This window comes from Thunnus maccoyii, chromosome 13 (genome assembly GCF_910596095.1).
Source record: "Thunnus maccoyii chromosome 13, fThuMac1.1, whole genome shotgun sequence".
Taxonomy (NCBI): domain Eukaryota; kingdom Metazoa; phylum Chordata; class Actinopteri; order Scombriformes; family Scombridae; genus Thunnus; species Thunnus maccoyii.
In genome coordinates, this window is record NC_056545.1 from 25,428,914 (window position 1) to 25,449,060 (window position 20,147).

General features: G+C 39.9%; 3 protein-coding genes across 4 annotated transcripts; 2 read left to right on the top strand and 1 right to left on the bottom strand.

Annotated features, from left to right (window-relative positions):
* Positions 1-1,803: 1,803 nt before the first annotated feature.
* On the top strand, positions 1,804-10,040 carry p2rx5 (purinergic receptor P2X, ligand-gated ion channel, 5). Its single transcript, XM_042432313.1, has 13 exons — positions 1,804-2,025; positions 2,872-3,022; positions 3,253-3,324; positions 3,402-3,477; positions 3,866-3,950; positions 4,135-4,215; positions 6,085-6,235; positions 7,544-7,665; positions 7,765-7,858; positions 8,259-8,324; positions 8,491-8,579; positions 8,681-8,904; positions 8,996-10,040. The coding sequence occupies exons 1-13, from the start codon at positions 1,895-1,897 to the stop codon at positions 9,067-9,069; spliced, it is 1,416 nt and encodes a 471-aa protein (XP_042288247.1). The 5' UTR covers positions 1,804-1,894; the 3' UTR covers positions 9,070-10,040.
* Positions 10,041-10,131: 91 nt separating this feature from the next.
* On the bottom strand, positions 10,132-12,338 carry emc6 (ER membrane protein complex subunit 6). 2 transcript variants are annotated; one of them, XM_042432315.1, is made up of 2 exons: positions 12,099-12,338; positions 10,132-10,919 (listed from the first exon to the last, which is right to left on the bottom strand). In XM_042432315.1, exon 2 carries the CDS (start codon positions 10,886-10,888, stop codon positions 10,556-10,558), a length of 333 nt encoding a protein of 110 aa, XP_042288249.1. In that variant the 5' UTR covers positions 10,889-10,919; positions 12,099-12,338; the 3' UTR covers positions 10,132-10,555. The 2 variants fall into 2 exon arrangements, with proteins under 2 accessions (XP_042288249.1, XP_042288248.1); XM_042432314.1 differs by having other exon boundaries at positions 10,132-10,922; positions 12,099-12,337.
* Positions 12,339-14,055: 1,717 nt separating this feature from the next.
* shpk (sedoheptulokinase) lies at positions 14,056-18,586 on the top strand. The gene is made up of 7 exons (XM_042431153.1): positions 14,056-14,253; positions 14,707-14,848; positions 16,357-16,531; positions 16,642-16,794; positions 16,981-17,156; positions 17,583-17,783; positions 18,098-18,586. The coding sequence occupies exons 1-7, from the start codon at positions 14,116-14,118 to the stop codon at positions 18,490-18,492; spliced, it is 1,380 nt and encodes a 459-aa protein (XP_042287087.1). The 5' UTR covers positions 14,056-14,115; the 3' UTR covers positions 18,493-18,586.
* Positions 18,587-20,147: the final 1,561 nt, after the last annotated feature.

Sequence of the window (20,147 nt, forward strand, 5' to 3'; positions counted from 1 at the left end):
TTGTTAAATTTCCTCAAACTGAGAAATACCAGGTAGAGGTCTGGTCTATCTGTTATGTATAGTCTGCCATGTGCACTGCACTTAATGGGAATATGGAGGTGAACGAGTTAAATACATAGAAGGCATGAGGTGTTTCAGCAGGTCAATAGACAACCTTCAAAACATTTTTTTGCCCCAAGGCCTCCCAACATGTTAACATGGCCATAGTACTAATACAGGAGCAGATGACTACGGGTAGGAAAGAAATCTCCAGATACATGGAAGAGAAACAGCCACTAATAAAAGATAAAGGTCTGCCAAGGATGCAACTAGTATGTCAAGATCATCTAGTAGGAATTCTGCGTCTGGCTCAGGACCAGAGGGGACATGATTTGAACACGAGTCCTCTGCTTCAAGGACAGACTTTCTGCTCAGCAACCCGCCCTGCCAGATGATGTGAAGCCATTTCTGGAGGCCACACAGTGGAAGTTAAAGGAAATGTGAAAAAAATGGTGTTTTCAATGAGGGGAGTTTTTAATGTTATTAAAGAGACAGAGCAAGGACATTCTAAATGATAATAACTATAATAATATGAAAGGATTATGAGGATATGTAGCCAACATAACAGTATATGAGCCTACTAAGTCAGAATGAAAATGATAACACAAATATATGAAGGAAATATATAATATATTGTATTATATTATCGTAAGTTATATGTAGTAAAAAATAATTACGAACAAATCAAGATATTGTATTATATGTGTCTCACTCATTTTATGTATAGCCTTTATACTGTAGATGGTTATCTGTTGGTGCAGAAATGGTCAACAGGTGCGTCATGAAAAAACTACAACTACTAAAAAACTCTTTAAAAACAAAACAAAAACAAAACATTAACACCACTTTTATCATAACATAAAGGTATATTGCACATATAAGTATGTATGAGTCCAAAACTGACTTGCATGCTCCCCTCACCAGTGGAAAGTAACTAAGTACATTTACTGAAGTACTTGTACTTTACTTGATATTTTCATTTTATGCTACCTGATAAGTATACTACACTACATTTATTTGACAGCTTTAGTTTTAAGATTGAAATACATAAATTACAAAATAACTTATACATTAAAGATAAACAGTGGTTCCTATATCTGTATATTTGTGTCTCTTTGTCATGTTTCAGATATCTGAGCTGTTTGCAGTTCATTTAAAGAGACATTTCCCCTCACATGGCTTCAAATAAATAACTGTTTAAAGTCCAAATGGGTTAAATTCTCCAATATTTCACGACAATGCAAAAATTAAAGAAAAGTTCTGAAATATTAATCCACATTTATGAAGCAGACCTATACTTTTTCTTCTTTCCTATCCAATCTATCATCTCGACACCCCTCAGATTTATTTTATGACCGTCACAAATCAGCTCAAATTAGGTCCACCTCCAGCAGCTCCAGCAATAACATGCGGCTTATGCATTGACTCATCATTATAATACAAGGTGCTCTGTATCATCTACTTAATATATCAGTCCGATTTCCTGCTAAATGAATACTTTGACTCAAGTACTTCAAGTAAATGTAGCTGGTAATATTTCTATACTTCAGTGGGATTTTAAATGCAAGACTTTTACTGAAGGATTTGAATACTTCTTCCATCAGTTTGCAAAGTTTTTTGGGGGCTCCCAAACTGATATTAGTGAAAAAGAATTTGATTTAAAACTGATCATAATTTTGACACTCCCTCCAGATGTCATGTAGTCGTCTTTTGGAGCAAGCAGCGTTTGGTCAGCAGTGTTTTGCAGCCCCTCTCTCTCAATGGGTTTGCCCGTTGTGTGACAAGTGAAGCAGCTGTATCAGCTGGGAGCTGCAGTCTGTCTGTCTGTCTCAGTCGGGCTCACCGTGCAGGAGGAATGGCTGGCCTGGGAAGCTTCTGCGTTTCTCTCCTCAACTACAAGACAGCAAAATATGTCATCGCCGAAAACAAGAGAATAGGAATATTATTAAGACTCTACCAGCTGGCCGTGCTGGGATACATAATCGGGTGAGGTGCATTTGCATGCCCCCCATTTTTCAATCGTGCTATGCATGGGATAAAGTAACCTTTTAGAAAGTGATTCACAAAGTTAAAAATAGTTGAGCTTGCCGAAGGTTTTTTACTTCGTTAAAGTGGCAGCACCACATTGCTTTCTTTCAGTTTGGATATGTGTTGTTTGTGTTTCTGAAATCATTAATGTCTCAAATTGCCCCACAGAGAAGAGGTAATCTTATCCCACCCCTCACTGCATGATGTCATGCTGATGTATGTAAGAGAAATGATGAAAACTAAGCAGGTGACAGGGAGGACAGGGTTAATACCAACGAGTGGTTTGACATTAACATTACCTGTTTGTGAAAGTTAAGACAAACTGTGAGATGACAGATTTAGTGGCAGCGTGTTGCTCTGACTGTCATATTTGGCTCTGTAGCTTGTGGAGAGCTGCTCATGTTCATGTGTATTGATCAGTATCATGTCAACTTTGTGGTATTTTTGTGCATGATATGAACTGGATGCTGCTGTCACCCTCACATGTATGTGTGTGTGTGTGTGTGTGTGCAAAAGGTCATTATAGTTCCAGTGGAGAAGCATAAAATATTCTATGACATCCAGGATACACTCACACATTACTCCTTTCATCAGCCACATGCTTGTTAACACACTTAATTATTACTATGAGTTATAACGTGTGCTGTCAACCCGGACCACAGACAGGCTGCTCAACAAAAGATCACAAATATCACACTTACATCAAAAAGGTCCAAAAACACAATAATACTGAAATATACAGTAAGATATTCAGTATAAGTCTGTGGAGCATTGAGAATCCTGAAGGTTTGATGGATTTTTCAGGTGGGTGTTTGTGGTGAAAAAGGGGTACCAGGAGAAAGAAGAGACCATCCAGAGCTCAGTCATCACCAAGCTTAAAGGTGTTACAATGATCAACAGCTCTGAGACAGGAAGTCAACTCTGGAGTCCTGAGGACTATGTCATACCCCCAAATGTGAGTCTATCTATCAATCTGATTAATTTAAAAAAGGCAGTCCTAGTTTACGTAGTAACAATATCAATGGCAGAGTCCCCAGTTGAGGCTATTGAGTGTCTGCCTCGGTGGATATAGTTGGCATCAGCATCAGTCTGAACAGATTTAACAATATTGAACTTCTCAGGAGTGTAATTTGTTTAACCTTTTCCTTCTCCAACTCACTGTGTGGACCTAATTTGATTTTGTAGGGTGAGCAGGTGTTCTTCGTAGTAACAAATTACATTGAGACCCCCAATCAGACGCTGGGGCGCTGCCCTGAGGTGAGTACACAGAGCTCAGTTTTAAATGCGCCGCCACAGATTTTCAAATGCAGTAGCATCTCTTCTACCTCTCGCAGAGCGCCAAGGTATTAGATGGACAATGCAACAGTGATGATGACTGCATCGAGGGGGAGACTGTAAAAGCCGGCCATGGTGAGGAGCATTTATTGCACTGTAGTCATGTGAAAGCCTTGAAAAGCTTTGAATACTTTTTCATATTTTAGCCTCAATTGCAGGTTTACATTTTCATCTAGGTGATCTTTCATATTGGTCACTGAGCATCTCCTCTAGGCTCTGTATGATGAAAAGAATGATAGTATCATTTATTTATAATTATATACTGTTTTAGAATATTTTTATTTATTTAATATGTTTATGTTGTGGTTTGGTTATTCACAAAGTTATTACATTTCAATACCTTAGTTATATTTTTGGGTTTCAACAACATACTCCAATAAATAATTGTTATATATGTTTCAGTGTTCCAGTTTGTCTTATTTAGGAAGCCTCACCCAACAGTAATCTTTGCTCTCTTTGTCAGGAGTCAAGACCGGGTTGTGTATAAACGACACTGGGACCTGTGAGATTCAAGCTTGGTGTCCTGTTGAATACAAAAAGAGACCCGAGTGAGAATCCCTCTTCCTTTGCAGAACTTTGGAAATGTGCCATTTTGTGCTACTACATTGACACTCGCTCTGATACCTCACAGGGACCGAGACATTTCACAGCTTCTATTTATTACTAAAACACCCTGGCGGCCACATTTGTTTCTGTCTTTTGCACACAGCTGCATGTGTCTTTCACTTCCAGAGAGCCTCTACTGAGCGAAGCCGAAAACTTCACCGTCTTCATCAAGAATTTCATCCGGTTTCCAAAGTTTGAATTCTCCAAGTAAGTGTCTTTAAGTGGTGCTGATTGGTGGTGTGCTTACGGTTTAAAGGCACCGTGACATAGCTGACTGAGTGGGCTGAGGGGATATACGTGTCCCAATGGCTGCTTTAAATAACTTTAGGGTGCAGAAAGCCTTCTATTTATACCAGCCTGTGCATTGCACTCAGTGAGACAGTGAAACAGTCATCTGAGACGTCCTTGACAGCGGGCCTTGCTCTGGACAGGTGTCAGATCGGATGGGGCTAACCCAGGGAGCTGTGCTGCTGCTCGCTCTGCTGTCGTTTGTTCAAGTCCTGCAGGAAAGCAGAGAGATGCCACAAGCTATTGCCAATTCATCAGTCAGGATCTTATTTTAATGACACAGCAATCTCTCTTATGTTTCCTCACTAATCTATGATATGCTCGTGCTTAATGGAGATTGGCAGGTAATACAAATTCCTGTTAACGGGCACCACTCGAAATGGCTGGCAACACTACACGTCTTACAGTGTGACACATGCAGTTGCACTCAGTGCTCTCAGAGCAGAGCGTGTAATGGTGTGGTCACCGTTGATTGACATACACACGCTGTATACGCTGCTCTTTGTGTGTGTGTGGTGAGTTTATTCAAGCTGCAGTTTTTAACCCTTAAACAGGCAGAAGTGGAGAATGAGTTGTAAAAAATAATTAATGTTATTACTTATCTCATTTGCACATAAGTAAAACATTTCAACACAAATTTTTAAAAATATTTTGTATATTTTAGATTTTATGAGTTGAATCTCCCAGGATACGTTGCCCTATTAACGTATAAAAATGCTCATAATGGTAAACATTTTGATATTTTATTTGATGAAGAGAAGTGGTTTGTTTCCCTGGTCAATAACATCACACATACTAGTTTTTAAACTGATTTTATCATTTCTATCAAAGTATAGGCTACCACACAGTTCTACCAATACAGTTTTATCAATTCTACCAATTTTAAAAAGGACAAGGCACACTCAAATGAACAACCATCTCAACTGATTCAAGCCATTGTTTGACTTCAAGTACACAGGTACACCGGCCTCTGCCGGTGTACCTGTGTACCTTTCTCTTTTCCCCAAAATACTGAAGCTCAGTGCGATGTTCTTGAGACCAAAACCTTGGCACGCAGTTTCCCACCTGACCAACCAAAAGCAACTGAGGTTAGCAAAATACCAGACATGACTACCAACACTGTGCCAATGTCATGGCACCAAGATGCACTTTTAATTTTAAAAAATTAAAGTGTTACAATAAGTATTCATAAATAAACTACCTGACGAAGGAGGTCCCCATTCTGACCTGCTGATAGACATAATCACGTAACAGCTGATAGACGTAACAGTGGAGCTGAGATAGTGATGTAACCGACCTGCATGCTGGTATTTGACATGTTTTTTTTCTTCCTGACAACAAATAATTTTTAAAATATTTGTATGAAACAAATATTCATAAAAAACTTACTATTTGGCTTTGCCAAATAAAGTATTTGTATTCAGGCACACACACACACACACACACACACACACACACACACACACACACATATGTGTGTGTGTGTGTGTGTGTGTGTAAAATAAAATTGGTATATTGTCATAATGTACATACCTGTGCATGATAATATCTGTTTTTGCAGTGTGTGAGGGCTTTTTAATGTTAAGCAGTTCTCTGACTCTTACTTGGTAGGACCAGGTGTTTCTGATTCTGTTTCCATCTGCCGTAAAAGGTTTATTTGTCTGTTTTTCTGTGGGTTGACTAAACTGTAAAATTTAAAGTCCGTAAAACATGATGGTCAGTGTGAAAATTAGACTCATTCCTGATAATCTGACAGTAAAATGCATGTCTTCCATCTTAACCTCTAAGGTCCAACTTCAAAGACAACCCCACCAATAGCAGCAATGACACCTACCTGAAGGGGTGCTCCTACAGTGACAAAGATCCTTACTGCCCCATCTTCCGCCTCGGACATATGGTCAGCTTGGCTAGCCATGACTTCCAAACCATGGCTATTAAGGTACTAAGTGTAATAATGTTGGCAATTATGACAGTGTGTGGGAGGGATTTCAGTTCCTGGCTCAGGAAATTATAACTTGATAATAAGCCATAATAGACCATAACATTTAGGAATTATGGAAATGCATTTGAACTGCTCATGATCACAGTAATCACTTCAGAAAAACTCAAAATACAGTAAGTGTCTATTTCTTTACTTCCTGTCAAATCATTACATCATTCCCATTATTGACAAGGATGCTGGGCAGCCATATTGGTATCTATGGTTTTTAAGTAATGTGATTTCAGTTTTAGTGGAAATCAGAGTGGTTGTGCAACAATCCTAAGAAAAGGGATCTTTTTTAGCAAAAAAAAAAAAAAAAAAGTCAAAATTCACTTCCTTGGTTTTCCATAGCTTTCAGCCAAATCTTGTGGCCTTTATCAGTGGGTGGAAGTTGCTCAGTTGTCATGGAGATGGTTAGTAGTTATTATGTGACTGTCATGACTGACATGATTACAGATAGTCCTATGAATAAAAAATAAAATAAAAAAGTAAATTCTGTACTCAGGTCATGTGATAACATCTCAATTAAAAATTTTATCTGCTGATGAAGGCCACAAGATAGGGCTGAAAGCTCCAGAATAACTAAGCAAATGGACCTTTTTTTTTTTGGCAAACTGCTATTTCCAAGGCCAACATGAGCCTTCAAGCTCACGGGTTATCTTGATGCATTTCTTAAAGCCCCAACACATTGATAGTTTACCTACACAGGTGTTTTCACTTAAGTTGTCTGATTAGACCTCTTGTAACGATCATGTGGTCCCGTGTAGAGTGAGCTTGATTGACAGCTGTACCTGTTAGGGTGGGACCATTTCCACCGTCATCATAGGCCTTTTTCATAGCAGACATTTTGACATGTCACAGTAGGAAAAGCAACAGTTGTAAATAATCAAATTAATTGTGTCTGAATTCAATTTAGTTGCTTTCTACTGGTATTGTGCATACTGGCACACTGTCACGGCTTACTGGGACACTTATATAGAACAGTGCCATTGTTGATATTATTAGTACCACTGTGCTTTCCTGCTATGACAAGTCAAAACGTCTGCCTAATGATAATAATTCATGAAGTTTGGTGACATCATGTGACTCCCAGCACAGCTCCGCTCTCCTTCAACCTGACTGAAAACACTTGAGTGGTTCTAAAGAATAAGAAGGGTAACAAGACATGAAGTTTTGAATTTAAAGGAAACAAACATAATGTGCGTCAATATACTTAAGACATGTGTGAGCTCTAATACTCACAAAGTCTCTGTTTTTGTCTGTCAGGGTGGGTCTGTTGGTATTGTTATTGACTGGAACTGTGATCTGGACAAGGACTCTTCAGAGTGTAATCCACAGTACAGCTTCACCCGTTTAGACAACTCCACTAAATCAGGATACAACTTCAGGTATGTCCCCCCATTTAACAAGACGGAAATCTGTCAGCTCCCTGTCCCTGTTTTGTTTACCCTTCACGCTTTAAATCAACAAAATTTCTTACCCTGCAGATATGCCAGGTATTACAAGGATCAAAATGGTACAACCAATCGCACTTTGTTCAAAGTGTATGGGATTCGTTTCGATATAATGGTCATTGGCCAGGTATGACAGTGATCTGGACATTTTGTTCTAAGGGAAATACATGATTTGGGTGTTACACTGTATTTCGTGACCCATCAGATTCTGTGACCTGTGGTGTTGGAAGAAGAACTCAGATCCTTTTCTTAAGTAAAAGTATCAATGCCACAATGTAAATATACTTCATACGTAAGTAAAAATCCTGCAACCTTAAGTAAAAGTATAGAACTATTACCAGCTAAATTTACTTGAAGTACCTTAAGTGTAATTAAGTATTTTTACATTGTGGTATTGATACTTTTACTTTAGTAAAGGATCAGAGCACTTTCTTTCAACACTACAGGTCACAGAATCTGAAGGGTGACAAAATACAGTGTAACACTGGTAATGGTCATTGCAGTGAATGCCTGATTTTGTTTCACAGGCTGGGAAATTCAATATTGTTCCCACAGTAATTGCCATTGGCTCGGGAGTTGCTCTGCTTGGTGCAGTGAGTAATTTATTAAAATATTCTGATGATGTGTCAGTGGATAATTGGTGTGTAATTACTGAGATGCCTGAAGTTTGAAAAATATCATCCTACCACTAGCTGCATGATCACCAGTAACATAATGATTCTCCGGAAAATCCAGTTGGAAATGTTTTCTTTCTTTCAGGGAGCGTTTGCTTGTGATATGATACTGCTGTACATGATGAACACGAGCTTCTTCTATCGAGAGAGGAAGTTTGAAATCATCAACTTCAAGTATGATTTGCTGCATTTACACTAATGTTAATGCTGGAGCTTTTTGATCAAACTTGATCATCACATTTACTGGCTCATCTCTGGTTTACTGCATACAACAGGAGAGACCGGACCAAACCCAAGGATGGGAAGACAGGGCACCGGGAAAGGAGATCCAGGAAACCAGCTGCAGAGAAAGAGGCCATCAACTCTATCAAAAAGCCAGAGGAAACTGAACTCACTGAGGGATCTCCCACCGTGGAGAACCAGCCACCTGTGGACAACCGGGGTCCCACCATTCCACGCAACACAGGACAGCGATACTCCGCCATTCTCTCCCCACAAGGTGCACAGACAAAGCATCACATCACTTTCTCTTCACACAATTAAAATTTGCAGAGACAAATCACCCGCAGTGATCTTCGGTTATGTTGCAGGAGGTGGAACCAAAAATCGGACCGATGTCCGCTTCTCACCTACTGGCACGAATGCTGGCATGACACTAGCCTGAGTGAAGATATGTCGGTCCAGAGAGTCTTCATCGTCCTGCACTGTGCATCTAGGACAGGACACTGATGTAGATACACAGGGAGGAAGGTGGTTTTCAGTGGCTGGGTCAGGATCCAAAGGTGGGATGTGGGAGATTATCCATATTATCCATAAATGATGATATGAAAACGTACTGTGATAATGCTGACACAATTAACAGAGTGATATATAAATTACTCATCTAAGACTAAGGGATCTGCCAAACATTTGCTGCCTCAGAAATGCAAATAATCCATCGTACATCTTTATTTCATGTCATAAACACAATACTTTTAGCTTTTTTGGCTGTTGATCAGACTAATTAAGCATTTCCAGTTAAAGTAACTTGACGGACCTTAGTTTTTAGGCAGAATTATAAAATCACTGGATATGATGCTTTCATTGAATTGAAGAAAATGCAGCCCTTTATGATTATGTAAAATCTTCACTATGGATCTAAAATGCAGGCTTGAATAAGGTTAAATAAATAGATTCGGTTACATTGGTCAGCAAAATATAGTGAATTAATGTCTGATTATGAGATTTACTATTTTGTCAGCATGCATTCAAAGTGAAAATGTTTTTAAAGAACTGCACTCGGAAGCAATATGTAAGAAAATGTGAACGGTCTTAACTGTTGGTGTTTCGGTTTAATGCTTCATGTACCTGTGTTGTGAAGCGCATCTGAGCGTACTGTTAAAACACTGCTGTACGGGATATCAAGTTGGCTGTTGCTGATATCTGCCATGCAACGACTACAACACAATCTCTGTCACAACATAACTCGTCCTCGTGAAGCTGTGGAATGCAGTGTGTCGTGTGCTACGGGTCTACCGCAAGTGGACGAGTTCTCTGTTGATGTACTGGTTGATAATGAATGGTGCAAGAAATTGAAGTGCATGGACTCTTCTTCCTGTTTGTTGTTCTCGTTTTTATTTATTTGAATAGTCTTTACTGTTTGAAACAAATGTATTGTTTATTTCATGATGCCAACAATTGTCTCTATACCTGAAAGACAAACGGATTAATAATGAGTGCAAACAAGTTGTACAGAGGTATTTATTCCAATCAGTAATCACATTTATTTTATTCTAACAATAGTATTGTACATGAAATGTAATGCCAAGGGCTTACACCTTGTGATGATGTAATCTGTTGTGATCTATGTTACACTACAACCGACATAATAGCTGTGGCTCTCATCCTGGCACTGATGATGCTGAGCAAAAAACCGTGAGTTACAGGTTAAACAAGTTCATAGTCACTGCTAAGTGTGAAGCAGGAGGGATAGGAGGACAGTTTATTCTGCAAATGGCAATTATTGACACATCCTCCACTGTATCAACAGTTCATAATGGAAAAATCAAGTCTTTCACTAATGGCTTATCTACAAACAGCAGGACAGACAATATTATTGGTTTACTAAGCATTAGTTGGGGATAAATCAGGTTATTTGCGGTGGATCATTTTTAGTACACATGCACCATTCCATAGAGGAAAGTCCAGAACAGGACATAAGTGAATAGACCTCCGACGAGCCCTCCAGTGAAGAGCAGCCGCCTGGATTTAAAGCATTTGTTCCACCGCCGTCCAGCCTTGAGGATGAGCAGCAGAGAGAGGAGAAACGCCGAGAGGAAATAAAAAATGAAGCCATACAGTCCTGTCAGCCCCAGGATGCCAGCTGTCGCGCCGGACAGAGCGGATACGGAGGTGCGGCAGTAGTCCAGCACGGCGGCGTTACCCCTCACGGCCACTTCGCTGATGAACTGTGGTCCCTCACGCTTGGCTACAACTCCTGCCATGTTGGCTCTGGTCGTGTGTCACAGGAAGGTGCTGCTGCAACAGGAGAGATTCAGACATGTTAACAATACAAACTAGGTACATCTACTCAAATGTACTTCAGTACAGTTTTGAAGCACTTGTAATTTCAGTACTTTAGTTTTATGCTGCTCTATACTAGGCAAATAATGTAGCCTACTTGTCAATTCTACTGTATTCCACTTTATTTATTTAACAGATGGGATGACTAACTCATTTGCACCTTTAGATTTTACACACAGGTTATATTATACAATCCATTGTTATAGATTAAAATACTGAATTGTAACTAATGAGGTTGAAGTCACATGATGTCATGTACTGTAGGGTTTGTATTTTTTATTATCACAGATCAGATCATGTAAAAAGTGTGATTCTTATAGATAAACTTAACCCTTAACAATCCCTCCTGTCTCTAAAGATAATTGTAGTTTTGGCTTGGACAACAGTTCACATAATGTTTAACCAGGGTTTAGAAAAACATTCACTAATTGTAGCCATGAGGATTTGGAAAAACCTCAACCGGCTACAAATTTAAACGCTTTGACATTAATGTATCAGTGATAATAATAATTATAATAAGTTACACTGATGGGAGCCAGTCTGCCGCATGAAGAGAACTTTTTACATTTAAGTCTTTATATATTTTGCTGAGAATACGTCAGTGTGTTTACTTAAGTAAGATTTTGAATGCAGGACAGGAACGTTTTTACATAGCAGTATTGTTGTTATGTTTTTAACCTACAGTACTTAAAAGGAGTTCAGTCCTTCACTTGTCAGCAAGGCCATTACAACAGCATTTTGTACAGGCCTTTAACATGTCAACGGGCTTACTGTTAATACCTTCCCTTGGATATAATAACAGATTAACTATGACAAAGAACTCAACAGCAGTCTCATTAAATTAAAGCCCCACTAATACGAGTGAAAAAGAATATCGATCCTCGATGTTAGCTTTGCTGACGTTACTGGCCACAATAAAGCAAATAATTAGCACATTTACAGCCTTGTTCTACTGACAGAAACGGGCCCATTTAACAGCAGAAGAGACAAAGGCGGACGAGACTGTGGTAGAGAAAGGAGTAATTAAACTAAACTTTACAGCACACTAACTGCATGATTTCGACATTCTCGCCACACCAGCGCTAACATGCTAATATGCTAACAGCGACGTTAATGATGGCAACTTCTTACCGGAGATAAACGCAGGGACTTGTCGGCTCCTCACAGCGCGATCACGCGGACATAATCTGTAAGAATGACTTAATAGACGTGGATTTTGGGTTGTTTTGATGGAGTGTCAGTCGGTTTTGCTCAGAGATAGTACATTCATTCTAGTTTAGACGACATAGTCGGCCATGTTCCTTCGCAGTGCGTTGTGGGAATCATCAAACGGGAGGCGACCATGCGGTGCGTTTCCTATCACAGTCCATAGTGGGAAATTTCAGCTTTAAAATAGGGGAAAAGGGGCCTGTGCCACTGTCCTTGGTATTCTTCTTCTTTGTGGTTATTGGTGGATCGCAAATCAACTTTAAAGATGCATACCGCCACCTACTGTATTGGACTGTGTAGATTCATGGCATTAGATCATCTGAATACTGATTGGTCTACAGAAAAACAAACAAAGAAAACACCCCCCCCAAAACACACCCTATTTCCTAATCCTGTCTGTATCATATAACCTATCAACCCCCTTCTGATTTCCCTGGAGTCCTGTCCTGAGCTCAGTGGTGATTTTTAAACTTCATTCCTGCCCTGTCTCATGCACTATATTTCTTTATGTCTCCCTCTCTGAATTACATATACTACAATGCATGATACTGTGTTCTACATCTTACAGAGTGTTACACCACTGACACAGATTTCATGAACTTTTCCCCATTAAATACAACATGGAGTGAAAGCTTGCATGCCTGAACTCTTCTCTGCGGTTATCGTATCCTCCTTTAAACTGTTTAATATGAACTGACTTCTGTATCCTATAGCAATGTCTCCTTTTATTGTCTGTGTCTCATTCCTTTTGCCAGGCGTTAATTATGGCTGATCTGATCACTGTCCATGGTGAACACTTGTCACCCTCTTGAGGCACTAGACTGCAACTGTTGGAAGTCCTCCATGTCAGCAAAATATAGTGAATTAATGTTGGATTATGAGAGAAATTATTTTGTCAGCACACATTCAAAGTGAAAATGTTTTTAAAGAACTGCACTTGGAAGCAATAAATAAGAAAATTTTTAACTGTTGGTGTTTCAGTTTAATGCTTCATGTACTTCTGTTGAGAAACTTACACAAGTGTGATGTGGAAACTTGAAGCCTCCAGTGCACAAACACTGAGAATAACTTCACAGTGAAGTAGGAGACATCTTGTGTCCAACAGTTAAACTTCTGAAATGAAAAATATTTGCACACTCATAGTGTTTGGAATTTGTAATGAGGGAGCAGGAGTGGATGTAATTTTAAGGATTTTAACAAGACAATAGAAGTGTTTTTTGTTTTGTTTTGTTTTTGTTTTTGTGTGTGTGTGTGTGTGTGTGTGTGTGTGTGTGTGTGTGTGTGTGTGTGTGTGTGTGGAAAAACTATATCAGACACAAATATTATAGTAGCCAGATATTATTCTGGGCTCCCTTAATCTGGATCTCATAGATCAATAAACCACAACAGCAAAACTGACAAAGCTGTAGTGTACCCTCAGACAGGCAATGTAGGCCCACTTTTCTGATAGAGAACATTTTGACTTGTTATAACAGGAAACACTCATTGGTGTAAATGATAAAATGAGTAATGACTTCAATGCATTCAGGTGTTCCTGCATGACATGGCAGAGAGCCAGCACACACCTGGAATACAGTGTTTATATTGTACAGCGTTTGGCAAGACGAAATGTCCACAATGAGAAAGAAATTAGATATTATATTAGGAATTATAGCTAAATAGACTACTACTAATCTGTCAGAGGTGCTATTATAATAGCCTCTTTGTTGGAGCCAGTAATTTCTTTTCTCTTCGAGTCAATGGTGCAAGCAAAAACAATTATTAAGTTTTTTTTCTTTATTTTTCCAAAGTTTATCACTGGAACTATTTGGTTTGAAGTAGTTACAACCAACTAAATTGGGAATGTCCGATTCCCTACTTGCACGTAAACGCACCAGTGTTGACTTTGCCTCATGATGTCGTTCAGCAGAAACACACAGAGCCAAAAACAGCAGCTGTCATGGCTGCATATATCTTGGGACTAGACGTGGGAACCACCTCGATTAAAGCGGTTTTATTAGACAGTGAATCCAGATCTGTGGCTGCGAGTCACTCGATACCAACCACGTCTGATATAAGCGACAGTAGCGGGATAAAGGTGAGTGCGTTCACGTGCTTCACAACTTTGCCCTGCAGCTTAGTAAACTAAACACCGTGTGTGTGTGTGTATGTGTGTGTGTGTTACCTCATTGAGACTTTTTCCGGTATAAACACCGACCTTGTTGGGACCATAGTCCTCATGGGGACCAAAGCCCGGTCCTGATGAGGCAAAACTTAATTTCTGAGGTCCTCATTGAGGTTAGGTTAGAGATAGATATGACTGTTCCACAATGAATGGAAGTCAATGCAATGTCCTAACAACGATAGCTGAGCAAATCTCTCTCTCTCTCTCTCTCTCTCTCTCTCTCTCTCTCTCTCTCTCTCTCTCTCTCTCTCTCTCTCTCTCTCTCTGTGAGTGTGTGTGTGTGTGTGTGTGTGTGTGTGTGTGTGTGTGTGTGTGTGTTTCCTGTGTGTCCTATGTGTAACCTGGCTACGTTTCCCTGCTACACAGGCCAAAGAACAGGATACTGTCCGTATCATAGACACTCTGAACCGGTGCGTCGGCCTGCTGCCCAGAGACAAACTGCAGCATGTCCGCAGCATCGGGCTGTCTGGACAGATGCACGGGGTTTTATTCTGGAAAGCAAAGAGCGGTAAGACAACTGTCTGCCTGCTGTGACATTTCATAACAATGTGTGGTTAACTGTGTAACAGCAGCTCTGTGTTACATGAGTAGTTTGAGCAGGAGAAAGTATTTAATTTAGCATAGAAAAATGTAAAATAATTAGAGAGGACAAGGTAAAGTGTATTTGATGGTCCTGGGCCCCAAAATATAGATACATATGTAAAATCTTTGTAAATTTAATCAGAATATTTGCTTATGCACATAAGTCAAAAACCCTATATGAAATTCCATAATGACCCATGACCCTGAAATAAAGAGGGCCCCCGGCCCCAGAAGCATGCAGGGCTCATGACAGAGAGCTCTCCATATTAAAGCCTGCAGCATCTGGTCATCCATCCATACTTGCCTAAAATGGTCTTTATTCTTCTGTTCCATGGAAGGGGCCCCTAATAAGGGTCCCTCATTATACACTCTGATGTGAGGGTCCCCGTTTTTACAATTGATTTAATGTTTTTTTTTAACATCATTATGAAATGGCAGCTTTACAGATCCTCAGTTGAAGTTTAAGCTATTTCCAAAGGCGCTAATAAATGAAGCTTTTTAACTTGTTCATGTCTTCATAGTGTCCATTGTGTCTCATTCTTCTCCCTTTTAATTTGCATTACTATTTCAGTATCTATTGTGTTAGCAGGGGACAGATTGCCTCAGGGCCCCTCAGTGTTACTTGTTAATCTGGTCATGAGACAGAGGGTGGAAACTGCCAATGGAAATCAAAGACAATGTTTCTAACAAGTCTACACGTTGTTACTACAAGTCTCCATATGAACATGTGCAATGGAGATTAAAATTCCACATCCATGTATCATAAACCATTTCATCCAACATATTTTGAAAGTGTTGTTCAGAGTGTTAAAATCTAAGCAAAAGGCCGTCCCCTGCTTCATACTGTACTGTATGTATTTTTATACAGATCAGTTAATGTAATAAATGTGTTTCCTCTAGATGCAGTTAACCCTTAACAAACCTCTTGTACCTAAAGATAATTCACAGTTTTGGCTCCACAGTACACATAATGTTTAAACAGACCACAGGCTTGAAGAAATAGCCATGGGAGTTTAAGAAGAGAGCAGTGTTTTCAGATTGCTGAATTATGGCAGTTATCCAGTTTGAAATATTGATGACCTTAAGATGTTTTTTTAAAAATATGGATTAAGTAAGTAAGTAAGTAAGTAAGTAATTAAGTAAGTGAGAAAGAGATTTCTCTTCTTACATCAAAAATAAAAAGTTAATGGCAGTCCAAAGCAAGTTATGACCTCTGTCTTAACTTGCTTTGCAATGAAGCCTCATCTCACCAAGGTTTGATGAGAAACTATGTTGCCCTCTGCTGGTTGAATCCTTAGCTTCATCTATCAAGAAAATCTATGCAACAGGTTTTAGTATCAATACAAAACTAAAACCATTAAGTCAGATATTACTTATTTTGTTTGGCTAAAGGCTGAAGTTAAGGTTTTTGTCCATGTTTCTTGCTTCTCGCAGGTTGTGACTGGTCCAACGGAGACTTCTTCACAGCTAGAGATGCCAGTCAGCTGATCACCTGGCAGGACGGACGCTGCAGCAGTAGCTTCCTGTCCTCTCTGCCACAACCAGACTCACATCTCAGCATAGCCACGGGGTTTGGCTGTGCAACAATCCTCTGGTACATGAAACACAGGTTGGCACCCACTTTTTCAAAACCTCATTTAGAGCCTCCTGCACCACTTTGACTGCATACATTCCTGCTAATCACACAGTGAAATCTAATGATGTGTGGTTTCGCTGCAGGCCCAAGTTCCTTGAGGACTTCACAGCTGCAGGTACCATCCAGGACTATGTGGTGTCCATGTTGTGTGGTCTGGACAGATGTGTGATGACGCCTCAGAATGCAGCCAGCTGGGGCTTCTTCAACACCTCCTCCAACCAGTGGAATACAGACATGTATGTAACATGCTTCATTTATGTGCTAAAGCATGTGGTGTCAGTAGAAGTACTAAATGCGAGATAAATGTTCTGTAGTTTACCTGCCTGGAGTTTAAACTGCAACCACTTAACACAGTTCATTACAATCTTGGAGGTGTCGTGTATAACCTACATAACCAGCCGCTCTGTGTGTGCATGCTCTAGTCTGAAGGGTACCGGCTTCCCTTTGCACCTGCTACCTCAGTGTGTGCCATCTGGTGGCTTGGCGGGAAAGACGTGCTCTGACTGGCACGGCATCCCTGCTGGTACGCCAGTAGGGGCCGCCATGGGAGACTTCCAGTGCTCTGTCTACTCCTGCATGAGTGCGCGGACAGATGCAGGTGAAACAGGAAGTCCAGTCATCTCTCTTAGGCTGAGATCACACTTTATGCACTGCATTCATTACTCCTTTTACACTTTATTCAGTTCAAATGAAAGAATCCATTGCGACTGCACCGTGCCGTTGTTTTGTGACGACAATGTTGCATCCATTAGATCTCATCTACTAATTCACTGATAATGCTTTAATTTATTACAGATACGTTTTTTGTAATGAAAACATTTGATCAGTGTATCAGCATTGTGATGGAAATATGAGAATAATTTAAAATAGGTGTTTTGCAGCTAACCAGAGTAACCAGCACACAGAAAACAAATACATTATGGATTATGGGTGTTCCCGCCATCAATGTCTCTTACATGTCAGATTGTTTCTGTTAGTTCATATTCCTTAGATAACTGTCTGTATCCTTTTTCTAATTTCCTAGTCCTTAACATCAGCACCTCAGCCCAGCTGACCTACGCCATGCCAGCTGACTTCAAACCTCCAGACTCTCCTCAGCCTGCCTCCTCCATCTCCTTCTTCCCGTACTTCGACTCCTCTTACCTGGCAGTGGCAGCGTCACTCAACGGAGGGAATGTGCTGGCCACTTTTGTGGAGATGCTCACTGCCTGGATGAAAGAGCTTGGTAAGTACCATTTTATCCACACATGCAACTGAATGTTAGTGATATTTCAGAGCATGAAATGTACTTCACTGATGAGGTTACTGTAAATTCTAGTGGCTTAAATTCTGCACTTGAGTACATCTCACAAGCTCAGTTTTAAGATTTAATTCTGGAAATAAGCACTCAACAACTGAACCAGCCTGGTCAGATGTGTACTGAATCAAATGTCTGACTCTCCAAACTCCTGCATCTTGTTTAAAGCTATTAAAACAAGGCTCTGTAGATATAAAATCCTTTCATTCATACGTCGACTTTCTCCCTCTTATATCTCACAGGTGCAGAGCTGAATGAGCTGTGCCTATATGAGAAGCTGATTTGTAGCGCTCTGAACCAGGAAACAAGTGACCTGAGGGTGAGTCCTACCATCCTGGGAGAGAGACACAACCCTCTCTGCCTGGGTCAGGTGACCGACATCTCCGCCTCCAATCTGTCTCTGGGTCACGTGACCAGGGCACTGTGCCACGGAGTCCTGGACAACATCACCTCCATGATGCCTGCTGAGCGTCTGCAGCAGGCCGGGGTCAGCAGGATCGTAGGCAGTGGGAGCGCCCTCGCTCGCAATGAGGTGCTCAGGCAGGAAGTGGAGAGGGCGTTTCCTCAGCCGGTGGTTTACGGACAGAACGCGGACTCTGCTGTCGGTGTGGCGATGGTCCTCTGTGACAGACTTTGAATCAGACTCGTAATCCACAGGGGAATTCCTGATTGTTTACATGATTATAACTGATAATTTTGCACATTTCAATAAAATACACAGATGTTAAAAAAGTAGTTCCCTCTGAGTTAGGTGTTTGCAGCTCAGCCATCTCCTCCTCATGTCACTTTGCAGTCTGGAGTTACTTAAGGGGTTGAATCCATAGACCGGTGGAGACCTTGGTATCTGTGCCTTTGTATCTGACTGCACTTGTTGTGGTGTTGCACATACAGGGGCCTGTATCACAAAGCAAGTTCAACTTAGACTCAGCAACATTGGTAATGTGGATGAGCAGTATCATTCTGGGTTTACCAGTCCAGTTATGAACGCATTTACATGAAAGAGGCAAAAATTATAATAACAAGTCAATCACATGCAGCATTATCAGAACCCTGACAGAAATATTTAATATGAGATATGAGCTGAAATGAATAAAAAGCCATAAGCCATGCTTTTTAAATTCCATTGCCTTGTCTTCAACATGTTCAGTGTAACATGTTAAGAGTGATGCGCTTTAAATCAGAGAAAGTAACGTTTTTGCTGCCACAGCAGACAGAAAAAGTACAGATAGCGTGAACAAAAAAGCCTTGTAGAGAGAAATGAAGGCCTGATGAGGTTTATCTGACTGAAATGTATGTATAAGCTCTGAGCTAATTAACAGAGTATGGATTATTTTTCAGTATTCATTTAATTTCCAATTATCATCTCATTGAGTTTAAAAAGATAATACTCAAAGTTGCCACATGTCATCCTGAGCTGCACTGATGATGTGAGTGTAAAAGCTATTTATTCACTCAGGAATCCTGCAGGGAATTAAAGGAACTTAGTGCAATTAATGTGCGTCCGTAATCACTGTTCATTATTCTGTCAAAGTGTTGTAGCCGCAGCTGTGTACAGCATGCCTTTTATCTCTACTGTAAAATGATTATCATGGAAAACAAAGTGGTTTTGCTGATTGATAAAAATGTCATTATGGCTCTCAAGTCTCTATCACTTTACAATGTAAAGTGAGTTTTGCAGCCACCATAGGTTCTCCTACACGCTTGGAAGGGGAAGGGTATTCAGTTTGTTGCAATCTGCAACCTTGTCGCTGCAACTAAATCGTCCTTTAATTTTACACTATCAAGGTCTAATTTAGATTGCCTGATTACTGCTTTTTCTTTACCTTTTTTGAATTTAAGCTGCTACTCAGTGAGTAACAATATTATTTTACTTTCTGTTGAATGTTATTGTTGCATTCAGTCTTTGTCATCTTTGTTTTCAAGATGATGTTAATTTTATTAACCATTATAGAATTTGCCTTGCTTCTGCAGTTGGTTTTCGTCATGATTGGTTTCATTATTCAGTCTATTAAGAATCAAGAAGATCAAAGTTAGAATTAGAGAGAGGACCTACAGTATTTAATTTAACTATTATTAACTTGCAAAACTTCTATACTTTGCATCAGATGTGTCAAAACAAATAATGGCAAACCAGGAATATTTCTAGCATCAATGCTGTTGGTGGCTTCATAATTTTCTACAGTCATGAGCATATACAGTAATTTTTCTACTAGTGAATACAGTTATAAGGCACATGACATGAGTGTTATTAGTGTAGATTTTTCTGTTAATGGGCCAGCAGTTCACTGTATG